This window comes from Garra rufa, chromosome 21 (genome assembly GCF_049309525.1).
Source record: "Garra rufa chromosome 21, GarRuf1.0, whole genome shotgun sequence".
NCBI lineage: Eukaryota > Metazoa > Chordata > Actinopteri > Cypriniformes > Cyprinidae > Garra > Garra rufa.
This window is the reverse complement of record NC_133381.1, coordinates 13,096,184-13,123,607: the sequence shown is the minus strand read 5'-3', so window position 1 is coordinate 13,123,607 and position 27,424 is coordinate 13,096,184. Positions and strand designations below refer to the sequence as shown.

General features: G+C 36.2%; 1 protein-coding gene across 17 annotated transcripts in view; it reads left to right on the top strand.

The window, feature by feature from the left end:
* The window catches only part of nrxn3a (neurexin 3a), a 384,050-nt gene that overhangs the window by 296,120 nt on the left and 60,506 nt on the right, over positions 1–27,424 (top strand). For all 17 annotated transcript variants that reach the window (XR_012341102.1, XR_012341101.1, XR_012341100.1 and 14 more), the window contains one exon: positions 23,614–23,785. Coding sequence is in view for 14 of the 17 variants with exons in the window: in XM_073826841.1 (XP_073682942.1) it covers positions 23,614–23,785 (172 nt within the window). In the remaining 3 variants the exon portion in view is untranslated. The remainder of the gene's footprint in view (positions 1–23,613; positions 23,786–27,424) is intronic.

The following is a 27,424-nucleotide window of genomic DNA, read 5'->3' as shown; positions in this document are numbered from 1 at the left end:
TTTAACAAACCATATAATCTAATGAGCTCAAATTTCTATCAACATTTAGATTAAAATGCTGCCTCATGACTAGCATTATCATTTCCCTGCTTTCAATTTTATAGGGATAGTTCATGCGAAAAATTAAAATACTGACCCTCATGCAGTTCCACACCTGTATGACTTACTGTGAGGCACAAATGAAGATATTGATGTCTGTTATTGTCTATACACTTATAAAAATAAAGGTGCTTCAAAAGGTTCTTCAAGCAATGCCATAGAAGATCCATTTTTGGTTCCACAAAGAACCATTAAGCCAAAGTTTCTTCAAAGAACCATTTCTTGCTTACCTTTTTATAATCTGAGGAATTCTTTGCCACAAAGAGCCTTTTGTGAAACAGAAAGGCTCTTCAGATGTTAAAGGTTATTTATGGGACCATTTAGACAAAAAGGTTCTTCTATGGCACTGTGAAGCACCTTCATTTTTAAGAGTGTACAATGAAAGCCAGTGGGGTCCAAAAAAATCTTCTTCACAGAAGAAAGAAAGTCATACAGGTTTGGAACAACATGAGGGTGAGTACATGATGACAGGGTTTCTATTTTTGGGTGAACTGTCCTTTCAACTTTTGATTGAAATGTCTTGCATTTCTACACATCAAGGCAGGGAACATCTGTAAATTTTGGCATTTCTCACTTTTAAAGTCATCTGATGTGTCTTCAGAAGAAGTGAAGATATAGGCATGCCATCTGCTTCTCGCCATGTATTCTGTCCATGTGACACATTCATCCAAATATCAACAGGTCTTGTCACATCCTTACTTCATAGCCCTCATGATCTTAAAGTCAAACCTAAAACATGATTTTCAACTTATTTTACATCTGTTGTGTGATGTATTTCTGAGTGAAACTGTTAAAAGTGGGTGGGGTTTGATTTTGTCCATCAGAAAGTGACTGGATTGTGAAAAGTGGTTGTTTCAAACTTCAAAATTCATGCTTTTAAATTAACCCTTAAATGCATGAATGTTTCGCCAATCATTATTACATATTCAGATCTTTAGCTACCCGGACTTATATATCCAGCATGGATGGATCTCCAACTTCTGCAACAGCAAAAAACTCTCTTGATATTTTAAGAACAGTTACAGAAGAATAAAATAAAGCATATTTCGTACCTTTTGAAACTTAGAAGGATTAAATTTGAGCAGATGATTTTACAATCGCCGTACATTCAGCATCTGGCTGAACCATATTCTCAAAACTATCGTTTTCAATGACTTCAAAGTCAATATTTTGATCACTGGCAGCTTATTCACCACATCTGCCATCAAATAAAAGTGACATATTTTATTGCATACAGTAATTGCTCTGCAGTAATGCCATTCAAACCAGTTAAATTTTTGCTGATGACATTGTTTTGTTTTTTGCCTGCAATAGTTATGAGTGAAACATAATGTAATTATTGTTCCTCAAACAGTGCCACCTCGAGGAATAAAGGTGTATTGCACATATTGAGTCATCAGATATTTACATATTTTTGCACACGAAAAATATACTTACACTATTACACACCTTGGGTCTATAGCGACCCTATACACGTTTTACAAAAAAAATAATCAAAAAACATATTATTTTATATTGTGTAATTTTTTTAATTGTTATATTGTTTATAATGAATAGATTGAGGAATACTAAGAAAGTTGATCTCAAACCTTAAAAAATGAAGAGGTGGTGAATGTTGCCCCAGGGTACACATTTAAGGGTTAAATGTCTTCAATCAATTTCATATCATACATACATCACAAGTTAAAAGTTTGAGCACACCTGAATGATCCGAAAGAACATGACGTATCCAAACATTTTTGAGTAGTACTGGTCTTATTCCCTCAATAGGGAGTAGTGTAAAACCTGCCAAAATCTGTGGACGTAAGTGTGAAAATGCTTTGTGTGAGATTTGCTGATTCTCTTTGTGAATCTACAAAAAGTTGTCAAATCAAATTAAAATTTCTCACATAAAAGCACACATTTGTTGTAGGTATAATTAGCTACAGTACAATGAGTTTTATTTTTAATTTAACATGTACTTAACAAGACGTTACTGACATTAACATTTAAATGTGTATATTCTAGTAAAAATGAATCCATTGAAAACCATTTATTCCAGTATAAGTCATTTTGACGCCCTTCATTCTAGAATTGTTATTTTAACAATAATAAACCCATTAATGACACACATACAGATTTAGCTTCCACTGTTTCCCTACTACAAGTAAACCAGTCATGCCAGCATGCTTGCCATCTGTTGACCATGGTGGTCTCACATGGGAAAGCGATGCACTTTTGTAAGTCGCTGTGGATAAGAGCGTCTGCTAAATGCCTTTAATTTAGACGTCTTCTGCTGGAGAGAGAGGAAGGGGCGAGGAGAGACTCTAGTGAAGATGTCCCTGCTGTTCCGGCTGATTGTAACACTCATCGCACGTTCATTTGAAATTGCCATTCTGTTTCTCTGTTCCTTAAGAGTTAAACACTTAAAGAAAGTTTCAAATGACTAAAGTTAAATGCATTTGGAATTCGCTTCCTTCCTTAATACGAACAGCAGCGCCTGCACAGCATTACGTATTTTTTTGTAAGACCGTTGGATACTCATTAACAGCAAATAGCTTCCCTCCACCAGCTGCACAGCTGGAAGTAAGTGTGTAATTAGGGTAAAAAACTAAGCGTTTCTACAAATTGCCTGTGCCCCCGTGTTGTATTACCGCTACACGAGTGGACGGGATGTTTCAATTTGCTTTAAAGGTCTTTTTCACCCCCTACAAAGCAAAACACGCTCGCTATTGCTGTTTTAAATAATGTTAACCAATGTCTTTACGGTTTCGAAACTTGCACTTTGGCCAAATAGACGGAGGCCTTAAAATGACACGGTCCAATGATGAGCCAGTCATTTTAACTGAATTACGTCGCTGGGCGCTTTCCACATATCGACAGAAGAGGGAAAGGATAAATGGCTCCGACACCAGCAGTCTTTGCCACCAAAGCTGTTGACTGAAATCCTATAAGAGAGAATGATTTAAGTGTACAGAAAATCAATGGTGTTGATCTCTTTTAATCAGTGAGCAGCATAACTACACATTGCCTGTTGATTTTCAATCCTGCAAACCTCCCTGCGCTGAATGGCCCCTGCCACAAGCATCGCACTCCACTTCCATTCAGCCTTAAAGTGCAGAACGATTCTGAGTGAGAAAAGTGAGCACAATTACCCGGCTTGTTCCATTTGCTGCTCGGAGTTCACAGTTTCTATACCAAAGAGAGGGGGATATACTTCATTCTGACAGACTCTTAAGACGTGAAAAAGCGATGTGACTAAACCAGAATGCTCTGGTTGTGGGGGGTCTGCGGCTCGTTTTTCCATCTAAGTATTATAAATGCAAATATTTCGTCCCTGTTTATACAGACGAAATACACAGAGGAATTCATCGTAGGTAACTAGGTAATTTATTGACGTCTTAATGCAACTAGTTCACAAGTTTGGACTATCAATCTCATCAGTGTTGCGAAGGTTACCTTGGAAATGTAATGGGTTATAAATTACAAGTTACCCTATTTAAAATTGTATAAGTAGTGTAACTGTTTCAATTACTTTAGTAAAGTAATGTTACTGATTGCATTTAATTACTTTTTGATTACTTTTCTTAATTTTTAACAAATGTTTCCAACTGTTAATCGTTTTGAAATATTTAAATCAGGCAGGGTTAACACTGGATTTTAACTATGCCTTGGAAAATACAGTTAATCTTAAAAAATGAAGCACATATATATATAAACTCAAGGCTAAGGCTATTAGAGGTTCAGTAACACCCTGAAACCGAGTTACACTACAGTGGTCAGGGTCATACAGAGGTTTTCCAAAATAAGTTCCATTCAAAACAGGGCTTGCAAGGGTCGATCAAGTTGAGCACTTGTTCTGTGCGTCAGGTGCAGAACCTGGCATCAAGAAACAAATGCACGAGTGCTGCCAAGTGCACTGTGCACTGCAACAAGTTGGTTTGCATGGGCGTCATCCCAGAAGAAAGCCACTTCTGAAGCTGGCTCACAAAAAAGCCTGCAAACAGTTTGCTGAAGACAGCCTGTCCAAAAGCATACATTACTGAAACCATGTCCAGATAAACTTGTTTGGCTCAGATGGTGTCCAGCATGTTTGGCGATGCCCTGGTGAGGAGTACCAAGAAAATTGTGTCTTGCCTACAGTCAAGCAAGGTGGTGGTAGCATCATGGTCTGGGGCTGCATGAGTGCTGCTGGTACTGGGGAGCTGCAGTCCATTGAGGGAAACATGGATTCCATCATGTACTGTACATTCTGAAGCAAAACATGATGCCTTTCCTCCAGAAACTAGGCCGAACAGGTTTTCCAACATACCAACCCCAAACACACCACCAAGATGACAACTGCCTTGCTGAGGAAGCTGAAGGTGGGGTGGCCAAGTATGTCTCCAGACCTGAACCCTATTAAGCACCTGTGGGGCATCCTCAAGCAGATGGCACCATGTGTCTTAACATCCAGCAGCTCGTGATGTCATTATAGAGGAGTGGAAGAGGATCCCAGCAACAACCTGTGCAGCTCTGGTCAATTCCATGCCCAGGATGATTGGTGCTAACACAAAATATTGACACTTTGGACAAGTTGACTTAGGGTGTACTCACTTTTGTTGCCAGCTATTTTGACAATAATGGCTGTATGTTGAGTTATTTTCAGGAAAACTGAAAACTCCATCTGAGCCAAATAAGTTTATCTAGACATGGTTCCAGTAATGTATGCTCTTAGACAGGTTGTCTTCAGCAAACTGTTTGCAGGCTTTTTTGTGAGCCAGCTTCAGAAGTGGCTTCCTTCTGGGACGACGCCCATGCAAACCAACTTGTTGCAGTGTACAGCGTATGCTTTGAGCACTGACAAGCTGACCTTCTACTTCTGCAACATTTAAAGCAATGCTGGCAACACCCATGCATCTGTTTTTTTGAAGCCAGGTTCTGCACATGACGCAAAGAACAAGTGCTCAACTTCGTTGATTGGCCCTTGCAAGCCCTGTTTCGAATAGAACTCATTTTGGAAAATCTATACTGCAATACAAGCTGCACATTGACTACTCTAAAATATATTCAAGTTTCATTTCTATAGTATTGTACCTTGAGAAGATATACTAAAATGGTTGCTGAAATGTGATGGGTGTACTCACTTTTGTGAGATACCGTAGCACAGGTATATTTGTAGCAAAATAAAGACGATTTTCTCAATATTTACTTTTTTTTTTTTGCACCGCCAGATTCCAGATTTTTAAATAGTTGTATCTCGGTCAAATATTGTCCTATCCTAACAAACCATACATTATTAGATGATACAGACCGTACTCTCTAAAAAAGAAATTACCCTTATGCCTGGTTGTGTGGTCTATGGTCACATATTTAATTATACACAGTATATTAAATTATACATTATATTGGGTTTAGCAGTATTTATTAAATATACTAAAATGTATATAAAATATATAAAAATGAACTCAAATGAAACTCATTAAATGACCCTGCTTTAAAATCAAGAACGTTTTCTTTCCTGTCATACAATGCACTCTGCAAAGCATGAGAAGCAGATGTGTTTTAATTACAGTGAATGCAAACTTCATGAAAACCTGATGCAAATACCCCTTCTGCAGGAAAATGTCAATAGCAAACAAGAGTGTTTGCAAAGCGTGTCTTGATGTGAAAAGCTAGAAACAGAAGTGGATAAAATTATAGGAAGCTGTTGAGCTTGTATATCTCATTTTTTCAAAAGCCCATTTCCATAATCCATCGATAGAGCAAATCACAGCACAATCACACATGGCCTTATTCCAACTGTAGCTTAGGAATGCAGGTGCAATACAATGTTTCTGCTTGATTTTCTCCATCTTTCCTCTGATATGGTTGTTTAGTTTACCTGGCACATTCAGCAGTGTGTGGTAGTTTAAGGTTCACAGCTGGTTTGGCAGCTCTGATCAGCTCCTTTGCTCTGTGTGTGGTCATTGTGGTAAGAAAGCCCAGCTGGATAAATGAACTTGACATAGAGGAGGCTGTTCTAAATGCGTTCTGAGTTTCTGTTTTCATGGTCACCCTCATCAAAAGAATCCAGCTTTAATCTCTCATACTGCTGAGTTATGAATCAATATTTCAGAGTCTAATATTACCTTCTAATGTTGTTTGAAAATCGAAACACTCCAGGCTGGTAGCTTAAACCTTCACCTGGCCACCTCTATAAATAATCACTCGCCTATTATCAGAAATGACATGGCCACATACATGTTTATATTGTATATTAATCAAATCACTTAGTATATTTATAGAACTTACTGCACATACACTGCCATTCAAAAGTTTGTGATAAGTACGATTTTTAATGTTTACTAAAGAAGGCTCATCAAGGCTTTGTTTGTTTGATTAAAAATACAGAAAAAAGGTATTATTGTGAAATATAATTGCAATTTAAAATAACAATTTTCTTTTTTAATATTTCTTAAAATATAATTTATTATTGTGATGCAAAGCTGAATTGTCATCAGCCATTACTCCAGTCTTCAGTATCACATGATCCTTCAGAAATCTTTCTAATGTGCTGATTTATTATCAATGTTGGAAACAGTTGTGCTGCTTAATATTTTTTTTATTTTATTTTTTGAACCTGTGATACATTGTTAAAATATATTGAAATGTTAAAAAAGAACAGCATTTATTTAAAATAGAAATCTTTTGTAACAATATACACTACTGGTCAAAGTTTGGGATCAGTAAATTAATTAATTTATTTATTTGAAGATACTTTTATTCAGCAAAGATGTGTTAAATTGCTAACAAGTGATAGCAAAGACTTATATTGTTAGGAAAGATTTCTATTTTGAATAAATGCTGATCTTTTAAACTTTTTATGTATAAAGAATCCTGAAAAAAAAGTTTCACATGTTTAAATATATATATTACTTTTTTTTAGTTCTGTATTTTTGATCAAATACATGGAACTTTGATGAGCATAAGACACTTAAAAAAATACAAAATAAAAAACTATAAAAATCTTACTGATCCCAAACTTTTGAATGGCAGTGTATAACGTACATTTGATTTGATTTAGATTTTTTGGACACTATAAGTTCTAAAACATAATATAATGGTAATACAAGACAGTAAAATAAATACATATTGGTAAATAATACACACAAAATGGTTAACAATACAATAATGGATTGACTGTATGTTACAGTGCATTTTCCTCTAGAAAATCAATATTCCATATACAACTGAAATGTGTAGTCTGTAGCAAGTCTATATTTAATATCTTTTTCTCAGCATGAGATAGATATTATGAACTCTATATTACCTCTCTTATCACTTTATATTATAAAGATGCTCAGTGCTAAAAAAACAATACCATATAGAGGACAGCAAATTCAGTTTTTAGAATAGAATTTTTAATAAGTTGTCTTCTGATACTGTTTTTTTACATGAAAATAATTTGTTAACAAAAATTAATATAGATGGAAAGAACATCACATATTGCTGTATGACTACTTCAGTATTGCTCATTATCACACTATATTTCGCTACTAGCCAGGGTTTCTTTTGCCCCAGACGTGGGGGTGAAACCGCTAAACCCTGTATGTCTACACACAGTCACACTTTTTTCAAATCAGCAAATCTAAAGCAAATCAGTTTACAATTAATGCCTTATTTGGGGTCTGTGATAACGTACTGTCGGGCTCCACAGTGGCTAGAGCCGAGGATGAGAGTGGTGTAACGCAATCCCCCTAAGGTATTTTTGATCTGGAAATTGCGTTAAATTGGCCAGCAGTTGAAAGCAGATGAATGCGAGCCATGTCTGAAATAGAGCATAATGTGAACGCAGATGGAGAATAAAAAATGCAGATGCCCTGGAAGGTCATTCCGATCAAAGTGCATTGATCCTCAGGGTTCAGTTTAGGAAACTCAGACGCGTAAACAAGGAGGAAATCGACGCTTCCTCATGGGTTTTGCACAAAATGGGTTGAATTTCAGCGACTTCCTAGTATTTTTTTTCCCTTTTTTTCAGTTGTCTCATTAACCTTGACATTGATTGGTACGTGCACACTTTTACCCTGGCCACCTGAAAACGGCGCATAGTCAACGTTAATGTATTCCAGCTAATGATAATGGTAGCAAAGCTTCCCCAGCGATCTTTCTGGCAATTCTCGAAGGACTGCCAAAAAACCTCAGCTCGTATTAAGGAAAGCTGGCAGCCGCAGGGCACGAATTTGCATTATTTTGTCCAGCCACATGTTTTAATCTGTGACAGGCTTGCCACTCAGCCCAGACCTTCCCTACATGACCCACTTTCCACACAGCATATGCTGTCAAGCGAGATGTGCAGATTTATGAGGAATCAAAACCGCTCCAGCTAAATAAACTGGCCGATCTCCTTGATGGCACAGATGAAAGACACAGGTGCCTCATCTCAGTGCACTGAGGCCATTTCTTTTGGATTTTTTTTATTCTTCTTTGCATGTAAGCCTCTGTATTTACTGAAACACTTGGGGAGGGTGAGACTGGAAGTATTATTTCCAAAAGTACTTCATTGTGTCGCTTTGCATTCACCTCACGAAGATGGTAATTGTATGTTCTAGGAAAAATTGCAGTCTGTCTGACTGCCTCCCCTGCAATTCAGTAACCGGGGGTCTGTACAGAAATCAGACAGGAAATGTGTTCATTTGGAGTGACCTCCCCCTCAAGCTGTACCTTCAGATGGGGTGAGACGAGCTGTGTTATCCACAGCGGACACGTTTTTGTTAAAAAAAAAAATTGATCTAACACACCATTTTTTCCCCCGTTACTCTTCTTTGTGTACTAGTGTTTTATCCTTTCTTCATTTTAATCTGTTGAAAATGCAGTATGTTTCAGTTTAATTAATTGCATGCATTGCCAATCAATTAATCTTATTAATCACAGTTAATTGCCATAAAAAAATTTGGGTGCACTACATTTTTATGTATTTAAAGTGGCAGACAAATGCAAGTGAAGGACAATGTAATACATATTTTGAACTTTCTATTCATCAAAATAATCATTAAAAAATGTATGACAATTTCCACAAAGATTGTAAAAAGTGTTTTCAACATTTATGATAATATGCAATGTTTCTTGAGTGTCTAAAAAGCATGTTCGAAGGATTTCCAATGGATTGTGTGACACTGAACACCTAACATTCATAGCAATTCATAGAGGGAATAATTTAAATTGTAATATTTTCGCAATATTACTATTTTTAATCAAATAAATGCAGCCTTGGTGAGCATACAAAAACATTTTCAACATCAATCCTAGTGATAGAATATTTACAACATTAAGTAAATTCTATTTTATTTAATAAGATTATATATCATGTATGGTTATATACACAAACATTTTGTGGACAGCACTGGGTTGGATTCCTTTCTTTTCATGTAAAGGAACATGAGTTTTTTTTTTCTATTTTTTCTTTATGAACTCTGGTTGTTTTATCAGTGCTCTCTCCAAAAAATGATTTCAAAATGATCTAATAATGCTGCATAGTGGTATATAACAAAATCACAACCATAAGGCAATATATATTTCTTCTTCAATCCTGTAAATACAAAAGCAGTTACAGAGGGATTTATTCAGCTTTGATTTATAGATGCCTCACAGAAATAGATAAGTGCACCTGTCTGCTTGAGCAGCGTTGCTCGTGGCCAGCGGGCATCAAATCCATATTATATTCAACAATTCACTAGACCGTTGTTTCCCGACACTTCTCTGCAGGATTTAGCCCAAAACCAATCATCAACTTCTCATGCATCCATCAGTGTCTGCATATCGCAATGTAATATTCATGTGATTCCTCTCCATTTGCTTATTTGCTTTTTGTATTTAAGAAAAATGCTTTTAGTAATGCCAATCTGAGCTGAAAGGAAGAAAACGAAGGGACCGTTTCTTCGCCACAGCCAGCAAGGTACCTTTTCTCTTTAGAGTGCATACTAAAATCATTTTCTCTGAATGGTTGTGTAACTCAATAAAATCCTTTCTGCCGGTAGTTAAGAAAAAAGTTTGATTGGTCCAGTGCCAAATGGTTTTGTCCAGTGATTAAATGATAAAATTTGCTGAACAAGTAGGGTTTCAAAGAGTCAGTGCGTGGCTTTGTCTAGGGATAATTTGAGATAACTACAGCTGAGTGTTCTCAGAGGGAGAAGTCATGTTTACAGCATGCTGTGAAGTCGCTGAACGTCTTTCCCTTTTCTTTTCATTTCTGAGGTAATGCATGTGATTTAAGCCCTGCTGTGATTTTAAGACCTGTGGGGGAAAAAGTTTTAAGTGCTCTGGAAACTAAATTTCCCACGATCCACAGTAGGAGACATCAGTCTTAGAACAACCTAACAATTCCTAGTAGCCATCAGACAGGTTAAAATGGCCTACTCGTATTATCCACTCAAATGTACCAACAATTAGGCTAAAATGGGAAACCTTCAGATTGCAGCTTTAGATGTCGAGTCTTTCCTTGAGTGGACTTTTGAATACTTTGATGGCTCGGGTTGAAGGAAAAGTAAAAAGTATTCCAGATAAACCTAAAGAGTTCTTTCTGATATTTCTGATGCTTGATGTCCAGAGGCTTCACTTCTCAGACTTGGATTCTCTGGGTGTTTTATTCAGCCTTTTCCTTTTGTAGAAAAAAAAGAAGAAGCTGTGATTCTCTAGCTGGAAGCTTGGATGGCTGATAATCAAGAAATGGTGTGGACCCGCTCTATCATTGATTTTCAGGGAGTCGCTCCAAAGACGTTGCGAAATGTATGATCCGGGGTTGTGCAACTGAAGACCTACAAATCCGTCTTTTAAAGTTATTGTGTCAAAGTCAAAGAGAAGAGAGATGAAAGCAGTTAAGGATCGTAGGGAAGTCTGACTGTAAAGCACCTTGGCGAATTCAAACAGGTCAAGTTAAACGGCTTTGTGTTGGCGAGTGGGAATCGCTAAAAAGGAGCAATGATGACATTTCACATTTACATTTATGCATTTGGCACATGCCTTTATCTTTTGTATTCTAAAGAGACATTTTTATCAGTTCCCTAGAAATCAAACCCATGACCTTGGGGTTGCTAGTGCCATCTGAACTCCCTTTACAATATTTTCTAACTCACTTACATTCGCAAAAACAACAACAACCAAGTCTTTGTCGAATCTTAGCTGGTCCTTTAAACTAGAGTGGTTTGTAAATGAATTTTGAGGTCATAAACGTGGACCTTGACATTGTGACATTGCAAAGCTGTGTTACATCAGTTCGACTTTTAATGAGAATGAAACTTTGTCTAATTTGTGATTTCCAGCTGTTTGTTTGGATTACTCTGTGATGCTTCTTGGCTTGTTGAATGGAGAGAGCTGTCCATCTTATCAAAGTGTTAATGAGTGTTTGCTAATCTTTTTGTAAAGCGCTTCAAATCATTTTAATTACTTTAGCATGTACTTCAAATATTGTGTGCAAATCTGCATACTAAGTAGTTCTGTCAGCCTACCTGGTGCTCTCTAATCATTGGTTTTATCTTACAACTGTTTAGCTGCTTCATTTGCAAGTCCCAAAACTGAATGCATTTCCGTGCATATGTTAATCCTAACTCGATGATTATCAGTCCTGGTTAGAGAGACAGGTGAAGTCAGACGAATCTGTCTCCAGCCTGGCGTAGTCTTATGCTTCTGTCACCGACTAAATCACTGCATCCATAATTTAGGAACACTACATCACTTTGAGTAGTTCTTATCCCTAATGACCGCTTTGTTTGCAGACAAGCCAATGAAGAATGACAGCCCTAAATGGCTTCACATGATGCCAATTGATATTTAAAGTCCAGCAGAACAAATTATGGCATGGTGCCAGCGTCGCTTTCAGTGTGAAGCTGCTCAGAGACAATACAACAGGGGTGATGCTGTGAGGAGGTCTAAGAAAAGCATCACATATGTTCAGAACCACATAGTAGATCTTTGGTGGAAACAGCTGCATACCTGATTTTGTGCACCGTATGAGTGTGAAAGATGTAGGAAATATCTAATTGGATTCATCCAGATGTTATGAACTGTGCATAGTGCATAAATTACAGTGCATCATGTAACATTTTTTTCACAGATACTAGGTTGTCCCCCAGTATCTGAAAAGTAAGCTCTTAGGCAATTCTTTGGAAATGAGAACTTAAGTAAAAAATAGAAACCTGTAAATTGCAAATGTGACTTTAAAGTCTTTTATATCATTATATAATCAAATTATTTTGTCTGAGGGCAAAATCTCATCACATTATATTTGATGTAAATTTAATTATGTATATCAGAGTGCTGCCTTTGTACTTTTGATTGAATTGGCATGCAACTTTTATGATGGCTGTTGTTGTTTATTAAATAATATTTAAAATAAATAATATTAGTATTTAATATTAGTATTTATTGGGAAATGGTGTGTGCTCGTGATTTTAGTTACATTGTTCTGCTATTAGATGGCGACAAAAGACTGTTTTTATGAGTGAGTCAGAAGACTTTTATATTAAAAAAGACTGAAACAGGGTTGTAAACAAGGAAGTTATTTTTACTTTGACAACACCTTGTAAGACACAGCCAACAAATGCACTGAGCAACGCTGTCACTGGAAATCACCCATAACAAATGAAAGGATAGTACGACAAAGATATTGCTATTTCCTTAGCAGACATTCAAACTAATGTTTTATTGTAAATATGAGATTAAGCTGAAGAATGATTGCTTTGTCAGATGCAGGTACTCACACTCGCTCAGTACATCACTCTTCTTTCAAAAACATTGACCCCAGACTTTAAATTATATTATTTCATTATTTAATCAAATCATTTTGGCTGAGGGCAAAATCTCATCACATTATACTTTTTGTAATTGTAATGCTGTATATCAGAGCGCTGCCTTTGTACTTTTGACTGAATTGGCAAGCAACTTTTATGATGGCTGTTGTTGTTTATTAAAAATATTTAAAATAAATAATATTAGTATTTATTAATAGTATTTAGTTTTGGGGAAATGGTGTGTGTTTGTGATTTTAGTTACATTGTTCTGCTATTAGATGGCGACAAAAGACTGTTTTTATGAGTGAGTCAAAAGTAAAGACTTTTATATTGAAAGACTGAAACAGGGTTGTAAACAAGTTATTTTTACTTTGACAACACCTTGTAAGACAGCCAACAAATGCACTAAGCAACGCTATCAACAGAAATCACCCTTAACAAATGAAATGATAGTACGACAAAGATATCCTCAGCAGACATTCAAACTAATGTTGTATTGTAAATTGAGCTAAAGAATGAATGCTGTATCAGATGCAGGTAATCACACTCACTCAGTCAATCTATCTCTCATAATACTCTAGGAAAGGAAAGGAAGGAAGGGAAAGGAAGTGACGTGAGGCCAAGTATGGTGACTAGGAATTTGTGCTCTGCATTTAACCCATCCAAGTGCACACACACAGTAGTGTGCACACACACAGTAGTGAACACACACCCGGAGCAGTGTGCAGCCATTACTGCGGCGCCCGGGGAGCAGTTGGGGGTTCGGTGCCTTGCTCAAGGGACTCACCTCAGTCGTGGTATTGAGGGTGAAGAGGGTGCTGTACATTCACTTCCCCCACCTACAATCCCTGCCGGACCTGAGACTCGAGCCCGCAACCTTTGGGTTACAAGTCCCCCCCCCTCCCCTCAGTGTTCCTCAGTGTTCCTTCATTACTAGTTCTAAAGTGACGTTTTCAAATTAGTAGCAGAGGCTTGGGCTGAGCTGTTAAACTGTCAACTTGAGATTTGAATCAGTGGCGGAAGGAAGTAGTTTGCACAAAAGAGGGGTTTTAAAGACCTTGTTTCTTACGTATTTACACACTCATGCCATCTAACTGTCGTATAAACACAATATGAGATTTGATATTGCGATTTGATATTGATATTGCTCATATATTATATTATTACTCATTTTGCACATTTGATATTCAGAAAAGTGTGAAAAGCCACTGTTAACACTCAGCTTAGTCCAAAAAATCATTACAGACTGCAGTGTTTACCAGAGCTGCAATAAACAAGTTACTTCTGTAAATGATAGGGTGTCAGGGGGCTATAATGTCAGGGGGCTTTTATTCAAAACACTCAGAAGTGTGTTTGATTGCCTGTGTTAAATGCACAGGTTCTTTCAAAGGCTAAAAATCATTCTAATCCGCATATTTGGTCCTGATAATTGCACTGAAATTCAAATAAACAATTAATGCATTTCATATATAGATATAAACACCCTCCCTCTATCCTCATTCATGTGTGCCATTTATGAAGGTGATGATGATTTTATTTCCTCAGAAATGCCCTCTCATCAACAACACACTCCTGACATCATGAAAACAACACACGCAAACATGAGTTCAAAAGAAATTAGTCGTAAATTGTGATCTTTTCATGCAAACCGCTGTGCTCGCATCTGATCATATTCATGTTTGCTAGATGAGGTACAGCGTTTATTCAGAAATGACAGATGTCTTTTGTGAGTGAAACATGTCAGATCAAAGTCTGCATTGTTTATGACGACTTGCGGAATGTGGCAGCTGCAGTAACCATGGAAACAACTGCTTGGGGGTGACGGGGGTTAGAGCAAAACATGGAGCATATCTCTTGTCTTTTCCAAGTCTGCTTTGAAAATCAACTGTCTCTGAAACTGCCTAACTAAGCTTTACGCCGTAAACATCGTCAAAGAGTGGGATTCCTTTCAGCCCACTATTTGGGCTCCAAAGCCTGAGATCACACAGCACCTCTACTTGTTAGGGTGAGAACACGTGCGAGAGGAGAGGCAGGACATATACGCACAGAATACATGCAGTCACTTACCTGCCTCACATGAAGCAGCATGTCAAGATATAACCCTACTGACCCTGATCCCCCTCTCCCCATCTCTGGAGAATTTCTTATGTCACTTGCATTGCCACCCTTGTATGTTGCTTTTCCAGCAGTATTTGTTCTCCTTAAAGGATAAAAAAAATAAATAATAGTTTTAAGCTAATGAACTTATCTAATCATCTCTGATGAATTGCAAGAGGTACTGTTCAAAAGTTTAAGATTTAAAAAAAAATCATGCTTATTATAATCAGGGCTGCATTTCAGGGCTGTCATGATTCCTCGATTCAATTAGAGTACTCAATTTTAAAAACACTTGCACTTTACAAACGGCACTTTCGTATTCGCTTTGCGACCCTCTATCAGCCATAACAGCACTATGTAAGTTTGGATCGTCGGGTCGCGGTTTTGTAGTTCAAATGATACTACAAATGCGACTTGCTTCACGGCAGGCTTCACAAAAGGTTTTCACACATTTATAAAGTCATACAACATACTCTACCTTGTCACTGGACATCGTTATTTCCAAAGCCGCTCCTGGATAGCCTTTCAAACAAATAACGTGCATGTGACACGACGGTAGGCTAAATTATTTACGACGGCGGTAATGGACAATTCCGCTTCTAACCTGTAGAGGGAGCATTGAGGGAAAAGTTACTTAGTGTTGCTTTAATGTTTTTGAACAAATCGTTTGAATGAATACTACAGTGACTCCAACTTTCTACATGCAAGTAAATCACGCACATATGCGACTAAATCTTCACTCTAGTGCGACTAAATGATGTCAAATAAATTAATTAAATAAATTTTGATTTCCGCAAATCAGTTTGAGCGAACGCACACAACCTGGTTAATATTCATGAGCGCAATCCTTTGTGTGTTTGATATCGTACATATTACTAGAATTTGTAGTAGTATTATTATAATCTTATCAGTATTATTGTTAGTTTGTTCCCCTTTTTTTTTTTTTTACAAAAATACTAAATGGCCAAAAAAACACCACCAGTCCTAGGTTAAGTTAAAATGACTAATATGTATTCATACATGGTTAACAAGTTTTAATTCTAATTCCTAAAGTTCTATCATTAAATGATCATCAATACTTGATTATCATAATATCATTATAATGCTTGACTGACTGATGTTAAGAGTGTACTTTCACATATGTAAAAAGCTGTGCCAGTTTACAAACATTATATAAATCAGTCTGGTGAACAAACTAAAAAAAATGTACTAACCAAGGGTGATTCAGTTGCCAAAGTCTATATAGAGGCTTGGACTCAGTCATAAAGATGGTCACTTGTTTAATTGTGAATGAATCTGTGGTTTTGACAGTCACTCTATCCACTGGTGTAACTTGCAAAAAGAGTCACTGAAAAATTCCCACCACTAATGATCAATTTCTGTGAAGATGAATGGGATTTTTTTACTTCCAGAACAAGAATGTCCCACTCAGTTGTGATGATTTTCTTGTTGAAATTCTAGTTTATGGTTTTCCTGTCAGTTTACGCTCTAAGCTAAATGCCCATCCTGTGTCTCATTAGCATATTTTTTTTTTTCATTTGCGATTTGAATTAGTGGCTTGGAAGTATGAGTTTTGTTTTTAACGAGATGTAGCCCACATAATCGGATTGCCCCCTCCAGGTAATGGTGATCTAATTACCAATAAAGTGTAACGAACCATCAGAGTGTAGATGATTTTGTGACGGCTTGACTTTCTCCTTCAGTTCTCCAGTCGGACTAGAGAGAAAACGCAGTGGCGCGTGCCGTTTCAGCACGTTTTGCGGCACACTTCCCCCTGAAATAAGCTCCTTCTCGTTCTGTTGACAAAGCAAATTAGAAAATTGGAAAAAAATCACATCTCTCAGCTTTGCTTTGGTCTGCAGAACGGATTCGTAAATAACATCTAGTGGACGTCGGCTCAAGGTGGAGTACTTTATAATGTCGCAGAGAGCTGTTTAGATAACATTTTGACCGATCAGCATCAGACGCAGACGAAACACAAATGTCTTTCTCTTGTGACCTCCCTGAGGATGTGGCTACTCATATTCTGCTCACATGACAGATCATACTCAATGTGATAAGCAGGTGCCTTCCTTTTATTTGTGTTTTTTAAGGATCTGATCCTCTTGACTTCGCATAGCTTCTGTTATATGCCCTGTATATTAATATTTATACACTCAAGGTGTGCGTGCATAACGGAAGGATGAAAAATTCTACTAGACGCTGTTGTAAAGTGCTTTGCATTGTACTCTTTGGTTTGTTACCTGTAGCCCATAAATCATTATCTGAATGCGTCTCACATCCAAGTGTTTAGGACCTTCATCATTTTTCCTTTTTGTTTTAAAACACTAGAAAACAGAGCAGCCCTGTCCTTGAAGCACACTGCAATATGAACCACCAAAGGCCGTTCAGACTCAAACTCACCGTGCATTTTTTTTCCCCTTTTCAATTGTGTACTTTTGAAAGAAACTTTGACTCCGTTTACTGTCAGCAAACTTATTTCAAATAAGTTCTTCCTCCATGTTGTTTTCCGTTAGCCATATAAGAGTGTCGATGTAGCAAGTTCTGGGTAGATTAAGTATTGTCTGGCAGCTGTCGGTGTTTTGTGGACCCGATAGCCTTGGCAGGCAAATCAGCAGCTAGCAGTGAATTAAAGAGCGCTTTCTGCCTCATCAACATGTTTGATATCTCCATAAACTACTCTGGAAACACAGCAGCTCTTCAACGCAGATGTCCCACGGACACCAGCCTCCCTCGAGATTTCGCCTGTATCAGCAAACCTAATTGAAAGGCTGTGGGAAATTGAAAATCTTCTGTCGGTAGTTTAAGTAGCAATGAGCGACTTGAAGGACTAATTGTAGTCGGTTCGTTTGAGTGCGGTTGTTCCTCGACTGTTGTTTAAGGCATTTTTAGATCTTGTGGTTATGAGTGAGCTTTCATTGTGTTTAATAAAGCGTTTGCAAGTGTCAAGCTGCTGAAACTTCTCCCTCTGTGCTGTTCTAATTAGTGGGATAAACAAAACATCATAAGCACGATGCTTCGCTTTCTCCTTAATCTAAAGCAAAAGCGTCTTTATTATACTATAAATGCTGTAATAATGCAACAAAGACTCAAACCCATCTTGTTTACCAATTAACATTATGTAGTTTGCTCTAAAACATATGCAGGGTTGCAAATGCGTGTCCGTTTTGTTTACTTGCTAATTTTCCATTAAATGTATCCCACAGCTATAAGCCCAGAGTTTTTAGTCTCAAACGACACAGATTAAACCGAAAGTAATGAAGTTGTTCCGAAAAAGATCCCACACTATTTAGCGGCGGACTTGAAAATATCGACTCTTATATTGATGAAACAATCAGCTACGAAAAATTGTCACTTCCATTTTCTCTTTACTACCAATTGAGGAGCATCTCGCCTTATCAGCTCTCCACAGACGGGCACTCACAGGGAGAGAAGGTTCATCTTTTAGCCACTTATCAATTTGTCCAGGTGATACAGTGGGGCAAACCTCTTTGCTCCTCACACACAGCAGAGGAGAGCAAGAACAGCACAATTGATGACTGTAATGATTGGAGTTTGCATTCTGGAGCAGGACTCTAACTGTCTGGCTATCGGGGGAGTGTGTCGCAGAATACAAATAAGGCCAAGTTTGATTTGTTCCTACTGCTGTTTATTCATTACTTGCAATTTTTTGTTGTTCATTTTTTTCCTGAAAGGCAGAATGATGGTGCATTATAATATTTTGATGGAGGTTAACAGCGAACAAATGAAGTGGCTTGTGGAATAAAAGCAGGATTCAATTATGAAAGATTTAGCAGTAGAGATTGTTGTATACATCATGTTTTTTATAGAATGCCCTAACTTTAATGGATCATCATCTTACATGCTAGATACAACGTCTAATAAAATGAAGAGTAATGAATAAATTTGGCCTTTGTTTGGTTTAGAGTTTGTGTCGAGTTTTAGAGCCTCGATTGTTTGCTCAAAGGACCAGGCTTTTTTCACTAATTTTATTTGTTTAGCTTTTCTGCTTGCAAAATCGTTATGTGGCCCATTGTTTCAAACTCATTCGGGCAATCAATGTTTTTTTTTTTTAATTTATTTATTTTTTTTTTGCATGTCCTATTCCACTTCAAATACACAATGAGTAATTGGACATGTCAATCATTTTGCCTGCAGCAGAGTTGTGTATTTGACCGGGCACTTTTGAATAATGTCCTAAAAAAGCATAATTCAAAAAGGATTAAGTGGCATTCAGCCTTATATTCAAAATTCAGAATTATTGAGATTAAATAAATAAAAAATCGTAGAAAGGTTCGGAAATGGTATTAAAGAAATGCGTCCTGGATTTCTTGTAAATTGATTAAAACTAAAGCCGAAATTTTTCGATTAAAACTAAAACCAACATTTTTTTAGATTGTAAAATGAACATTAGCATAACCAACATTCATGAACCCATTTTGCTGTCATGAAACAAGAAAATCATTTATTATTATTATTATTTTAGGTGAAACTGAGTAACCCAAAAACCTTTAGAATAACAATGATTCATTATCATTTTGTTTTTAAATATTTGTTTTTACCTTGAAACATTTTTTCAAAATAATTCAACGAAAGGGTTTATTATTTGATGGTAATATTGACATTTTTAGTTATTCTTTTTCTTTTTCATACTTAGACTTGAGAAGAAACTTTGCACATCAGTGTTTTTTCCCCATTTTTTATTTAAACTAAAACTAAAACATTTTTTGTTTATTTATTTATTTATTGTCATTATTCTTCTTCTTAAGAATTCTTCGTTATTATTCTAAAAATTAGTATTAGCATAACCAACATTCATGAACCCATTTTAGAGTGATGAAACAAAACAAATATTTTTTTTAAAAAAGGCAAATGCAGTGCATGAATATGTGTAATTTTCTTCGGGTTATTTCAAGTGAAATTGCACAACCCAGAAAAATTTAATGACTCATTATAATAGTAAGAATTCATCATTTTTTAATACATTTTTTAAAAAATAAGTTAAGTGTATTCAAGGAAATGGCTTATTACAAAACTTTTAGTTATTTCTTTTTTTTATTTCTCTTTCTTTTTCAAAAAGTCTGAAACCAACATGAATAAAAAGATAGCATTTCTTCTTTTCATTGATCTTGAGGATCTTTATTTGTCATTGACCCATGATAGAAAAATCGCACAGAGCTTATTCTGTATTTTCTCTTCCTGTATGCAGCGCTGACGCGACGCTCAATATGGTGTGTGTGCGTGACAGACTATTTCCTTTCATGTATCACTTGCTCAAAAACCAAGAGTTTATTCGTCCTTTTACCCTCCTGGATACGAAAGTGTTGCAGTATTGGAATTGCAACGTGGAAGGGGGATGAGATGGATGTAAGAAAGAGAGTGCAAGAAAGAGACACTTATAAACTCTTTGATGCTAAATGTAAAAGAGTGTTTCTGTGATCAAACAAGTAATACAGCAGCAAGAGGTTTTTCACAAGCGAAAAGTGGCAGGGCAGTTAGATATTTCCCAGCACTGTATGTATGAATGTGTACGTCTGTAGAAACAGATTTTGCAAATTGCTCTTTATGTGTTTTGACTCATTTTCGTCTCATTAATATTTTAAAAGAGGGCAGAGATATGTTTTCGTTAGCTTTCCATGCAGGAAGAAAGACTGGGTTACAGTAACGTACAATCCTCCTTCCTCTATAAAGATGTCTCGAGGGACTTGAAGTATCATTGAACACAAACACTTCATTAAAATCCTGCCACACACTGACAAACTTATGAATATCTATCCATTAAATGCATAAATAAATAAACACATGTAATATAACCATACGCTACAAGAGGCCATTTACCATGGTTAAAGGAGGCATGAAGCGGAACATAAAGAAAGCAATTATTTGTACCAGTAAATATTATGGATATCAATTTAACATGTCAATTTGGTGTAATTAAAAACAGCAAGACGGAGTGTAACAGAATTGAGTAAAATTATAAACTTAAAACAGTGTTTTTAAAATGTGCCACTCATAGTTTGAGATACTAAAGAGTGAGATGAAATATTATTATATGTAATCATTCATGATTGATTTGGTAAATGAATCTGTATGTCATGCAGTAAGTAGTCAGTGGTATACTAGATTATCTACATTTAAGCTACTGAAGTCCATGTCTACTTTGTGATACAAAAGTGAATTAAAGCTTCAGTATTATCTGTCTAGGACAGAAATTTTAAATTTTGAGGAAGTGTACACTGTCAGTCAAAAGTTTTTGAACAGTGACATTGTTAATGTTTTTTAAAGAAGTCTCTTCTGCTCGCCAAACCTGCATTAATTTAGTACAAAATACAGCAAAACAGTACTATTGTGAAATATTTTTACTATTTAAAATAACTGCTTTATATTTGAATATATTTTAAAATGTAATTTATTCCTGTGATCAAAGATACATTTTTAGTAGCATTACTTTAGTCTTTAGTGTCACATGATCGTTCAGAAATCATTCTAATGTGCTGATTTACTGTTCAAGAAAAAATATATATTATTATTATTATTATCAATATTTAAAACAGTTGAGTACTTTTTTTCAGGATTCTTTGATGAATAGAAAGATCCAAAAATCAGCATTTATCTGAAAGAAAAAGCTTTTGTAACATTATACACTATACCATTGAAAAGTCTGTATTTTTTATTTATTTATTTATTTATTTCATTTTATTTTATATATTTATTTATTTTTGGGAAAAAATATATAGTAATTAATTTATTTAGCAAGGATGCTTTAAATTGCTCAAAAGTGATGATGAAGACAATTATAATGTTACAAAAGATTTCTATTTCAGATAAATGCAGTTTTTCTGAACTTTCTATTGATCAACAAAAAATGAAAAAAATTCTACCATTTTCAACATAATAAATGTTTTTGTTTTTGGTTTTGGTTTTGGAGTAATGATGCTATAACTTGAGCTTTGAAATCACCGAAATAAATTACATTTTAAAATGTATTCAAATAGAAAACAGTTATTTTAAATGTCAAAAATATTTCAAAATTTAACTGTTTTTGCTTTATTTTTGATCAAATAAATGCAGGCTTGGTGACTTCTTTGAAAAACTGTTTAAAAACTTAAACTTACTGTTTAAAAACTTTTAGTATTTTACATATACACTAAAATACTGCATTTTTTCAAATTAACCTCATATGTTTTCATAATATCTGAGGTTAATTTTGAAATTGCTATTAACATTTTACTATGCACATTACCAACATAAGGCAGTATTTATTTGTACGAAAATACAGTAATATTGTGAAATATAATTACAATTTAAAATAACACTTTTTTTATTTTGCAATGTTTTAAAATATAATTTATCCCTGTGATGGCAAGCCTAAATTGGCATTACTCCAGTCAGTGTCACATGATCCTTCAGAAATCATTCTCATATGCTGATTTAGAAAAATTATTTAGTTGAAAATGGTTATGCAACTGAATATTTTGGTTGAAACCGCAATATTTTTTTCATGGTTCAAAAGAACATCATTTATTTGAAATATGCAAATAATTTTATTAAATGCCTTTTAATGTTACTGTTTGATCAACTTAATGCATTTTGAATAAAAGTATTAATTTCTTAACAAAAAAAATAGAGTAGTGTACATCATAGGGTTCTCTGGGACACCAAACGTAAAAACAGTAAAGTCAATATCAATAAAACATAAGAGTTAATTAAAGACATAAACAGCATTTCGGCCTTTGGGAAAGTCTTCCAAATGAACTTGAGAAGACTGGCCCAGATTTCTCTCACAGAGATCTGTCTGTGATAAACGCACTCTGCGGTGATAAACATCTCCCTTGATACAATTTATCATCTGTCGTCATTTTTCCATGCTGCAAGAGATAAGAACAACACCAGATTTGGTTTAACATAGCCATAAAATATATCCATGCAACCCAGAGGGCTCAGGAGGGGGTAGAGAGCGTGCATTAGAGAGGATGAAACGGCTGCAGAAAAAGAAAAACAGAAAATGCTGATTTAGCCAGTCTGAGTAACTGACAAGAGCCCAAAACCCTTTTAAACCACCAAACCAGCTTAGGCCGGCTTCCAGCAGACACTTTCAAAACACATAGTTAATTCATGACATTGACGCTGGATGAAACATTTCCTCAGTGTTTCCTGCTCCACCGATGCTCATTGGGGCTGTGCTAATTAATTTATAGTTGGAATCTTTGCAGCTACATTTGCACACACCCTCTTGGATCCACGAGGGCAAACACCGCACACCTTCCTGTTCCATTAATCATTCTTATCTCTTTCTCTGTTTTAGCTAATGCTATTGATTTAGTCCACTTTCACTGCATTATGTAAATCAATGAGCCTGATTCTTCACCTCCAAAGACGGGGGGTGCTAATGGCTGATGAATACTTTTCATCAAGCGGACAAGTTTATCAGGGGTCACTAATGCTAATAGATTATTCAGGATCCAGCTAGAACAAAAGCAAAGCAAGAGGTGACAGATTTCAAGGGCAACTGCTTCATTAAAAATGAATCATAACAGAAAAAATGCATCTCTTCATTGTGTATCTTGAGGCGAATACAGCAAAAGGTGAATCTGAATGGCAAAAAGTCACATAATTTATCTTAATTCATCCCGTGCTTTTGTTGTTTGCATAGATGTTGTGGACAAAACTGATCTTTTTGCTCATCCTTTTTCAGGAACAAGGCAAAATTGGAGTCACATTCAACATCGGAACGTCTGACATCACTGTTCAGGAGAGCAGCACCGCTGTAAATGACGGCAAGTACCATGTAGTGCGCTTCACCCGAAATGGGGGCAATGCTACACTTCAGGTGGACAACTGGGCCATCAATGAGCACTTCCCCTCAGGTAAGACCTCTCACCGACCGCTTCAACCTTTGGCTTCTGACATCAAGAAGATATATGGACAATGCACAGAACTGGACAGCAACTGCTTTCGAGCTATTTCTAAAGTCACTTTGTCTCCCCAGTGACTGTGCAGTGTACTTTCATTTAGGAACATCCTGTGAGCCTCAGTCACAACAATACAGACAAACGGCACATTTGTGGCCTCTCCTATTTTCCTAAATTGCATTTAATTGTCAATTAGATGTTTTTTGTTCTTCCATGGCTAGAAACAATGGCATTTTGTTTTGCCGCACTGCTGTGTGAGTTTTTGTGGAAACCATTGGACACGGTGTAGAAGTAGATAACAAGTATGTGACATTATGAAATTTTCATTAGCATACCTCCTATTATTACATGAAGATAGACATAATACTAGATTTGTGTGAAAGAAAATGTTTGAAACCTACAGTGCTTTTCAAAAATGTGGGGTCGGTCAGATTTTTTATTTTTATCTTTTTTTATGTATTGTGCAATATCATTACAATTTCTATTTTTAAATATTTGTTTTATATTGTAATATATTTAAAATTGTAAATCATTCCTGTGATGGCAAAGATACATTTTCAGCATCCATAACTCCAGTCCAAAAATCATTCTATAATTCTAATCACCCTTCTGTGATGATTATCTGTGAATCTGTGAAAATGTGAATAATTTTAACAAAATAAGAGAGATCATACAAAATGCATGTTATTTTTTATTTAGTACTGCCCTGAGTTAGATATTTTACATAAAAGATGTTTACATATAGTCCACAAGACAAAAAATAGCTGAAATTATTAAAATAACCCCCTTCAAAAGTTTGGGAACCCTTGGTTCTTAATACTGTGTCTGGTTACCTGGATGATCTACAACAGTTTTTTTTTTATGATAGTTGTTCATGAGCCTTTGTTTGCTCTGAACAGTTAAACTGAGCACTGTTCTTCAGAAAGATTCTCCAGGTCCTGCAGATTCTTCAGTTTTCCAGCATCTTTTGCATATTTGAACCCTTTCCAGCAGTGACTGTATGATTTTGAGATCCATCTTTTCACACTGAAGACAATTGAGTGACTCAAACACAACTAATAAAAAAGGTTCAAACATTCACTGATGCTCCAGAAGAAAACACGACGCATTAAGAGCCGGGGGGTGAAAACTTTTGAACAGGATGAAGATGTCCAATTTTTTCTTATTTTGTTGAAATACCTTACTAAGGCAGTACTAAATAAAAAATAACATGCATTTTGTATGATCTCTCTTATTTTGTTAAAATTATTCACATTCTCAGAGATTCTGCCAGGGGTTCACAAACTTTCGCATGCCACTTAATATATATATTTGTATATACAATTTTTTTTTCAGGATTTTTGGATGAGTAGAATGTTCAAAAAACGTAAAAAGAACAAGTAAACTACTTTTAACACATCCTTGATGAATAGAAGTAGTAATTTCTTCGTAATAACCCCAATGTTTTGAAGTTTTCCCATTGCACATATTCTTTCACACAAACATAGCATTATATCTCTTCTCATTTTGGCTGTTTTTTTTAATTACTTTTTAAATTATTTTTTTATTTTTTATTTTTATCTTTATCATCTAAGAAATTAGTTAAAGTATAAAAGGAAAATCATGTACTAGCAGCGTCCCTTGAAGGCAAGTTAGTTCACTCGGCGGCCATTTTAGTAACGCCCCAGGCTGCTATTTTCTCAGGCATGTAAGTACAGCTCTTACCTAATGAAAAGGGAAAGACTGCAAATACCAAACATTACATTTCAGCATGTCAAATCAGCTGTATGCATCTCTTCCATCCACACTACTGTTTAGAAGTTTAGGGTCAAGTTGGCATATTTTCACGTTGACTATGAGAAAAAAATACTTCTCCTCAAGCGCGCTCTTAATGAAAAGGATTGACATCTTTCCATTTTCCATTTTCCATTTTCCTACCCTATGTAGTAGTACTGTACATCTCTTCTCAGTTAAAAGCAAGAGCAAAAGGGGGAAAATCATGTACTAGCCAGTTCCTTTAAGCTCACATTTTAGTCCATTTACCATGATTGGATAAATTGGGGAAGGTCGAGAAGTCTAAAACCTCTAAGGTTGTCATGACTTTATATATAAAAATCAAGATTCGTGTAAAATCATTGAAAGAGAAGCCGTCAGAGTGAATTACAAGGATAGCGTTAGAGTAATGCTCTATTAGTTGGATCTTTTCTATAATGCAGGTAAATGGAGTACAGTTAGTGGATGAATTTCATTTTGTGGTCTCAAACTTCTTTCTTGCCTCCTTGGCTGTGACACACAGAAGACATGCTTTGTTGAGCATTGTTGTTATTCTCATCAAGATTATCAGAAATTCACGACAATGCAAACTTTCGTGCTATTTCAAGTAACATGCCTAGCGTAGAGTAATTTGTCTTTTTACTACACCAGCGTATCCGTTTTTTCCTGTTTGAGCATCTAAGGGCATCAGTTTGTGTTCCTGTCGGCGCTGTATAAACCCATTTTACGTGGCCAACTCTACTAATGCACCCATTTATCAGTCTGCCATCTTTATGAATGATATTAGGCATGACAAATATATGCAGCGGCGCGTTGCCGTGCTGTTCATATGGATGCATTATACAGAAGTCAGCGCCTGCCTGTTTTAGGTCTGAAGTTTCATTTTTGCCAACATGGGCATTTGCGGCAGACTCATATAAGGGCTGGGGAAATATATCACTGAGATTTATAGGTGGCATGGTGGTACAACACTTCTATATAAATGTCAGCAAAATTTACTTTCTCTGCCAAAGTTTCAACATGATAATAAAATATTTATATATTCAGATGGCCACCTGCGAATAGAATATGATTATGCTTGAAGACAGATGTCCCCTCATGGCAGGCTGCTCTTTGCTTTGGCACCGGTTTCATTGTAATGTTTGATTTCTCAATTCAATCTTGTCAAGACGTTGATGAAGAAATATATTCCGAGGATTTGGTCTCTTTGACGGAGCGGCAGTCCTCGAGTGATATTGCGAGTTTTTGGTGCGCTGCCATGCTATCCTTTATTTAATTTACAGGCTAAATGAAGCAGGTTCTTGAAGACCCATGGAGAGCACTGAACCACGCTCAACATCTGTGCTTTATTTTCTTAATGCGTCAAAGAACTAATGCCTAATAGTTTCGCCACATCGGTTCCAGAGCTGTGCTTTTGCCAAGTTATTATACCTTACCTTGCTGCGCTAAGCACATACAAATAGCAAGGGCAAGTTAGCTCGTTGCGTCTTTCAAGCACACTGCCTATTTATCTCCCATGGGTCCCGAGAGGTCAAGCAGAGATGTCTACAGGGCCACAAGCGCGGTCACCTAAAGCTTATGACTGTCATTACAACGTAACCCGAGGCCATGTGCAGAATACTCAGAGAGCCTCACTTTGAGAATAAATTGTGCTGTGCTTGTCTATTCACTTTACTAGAAATACTGAGCCAAGTTCCGCCACATGTCCAAACACAATTCGCACACCCTCCGGTAATGGCTAACAAATATGAGAAAGCATAAGACTTCTTTTGCTAGTATTACTCGTCGGTTGTAGGCAGGGAGGTCTGCTTTTTTGGTTGGATTTGCTTGGATTTGTCTGGA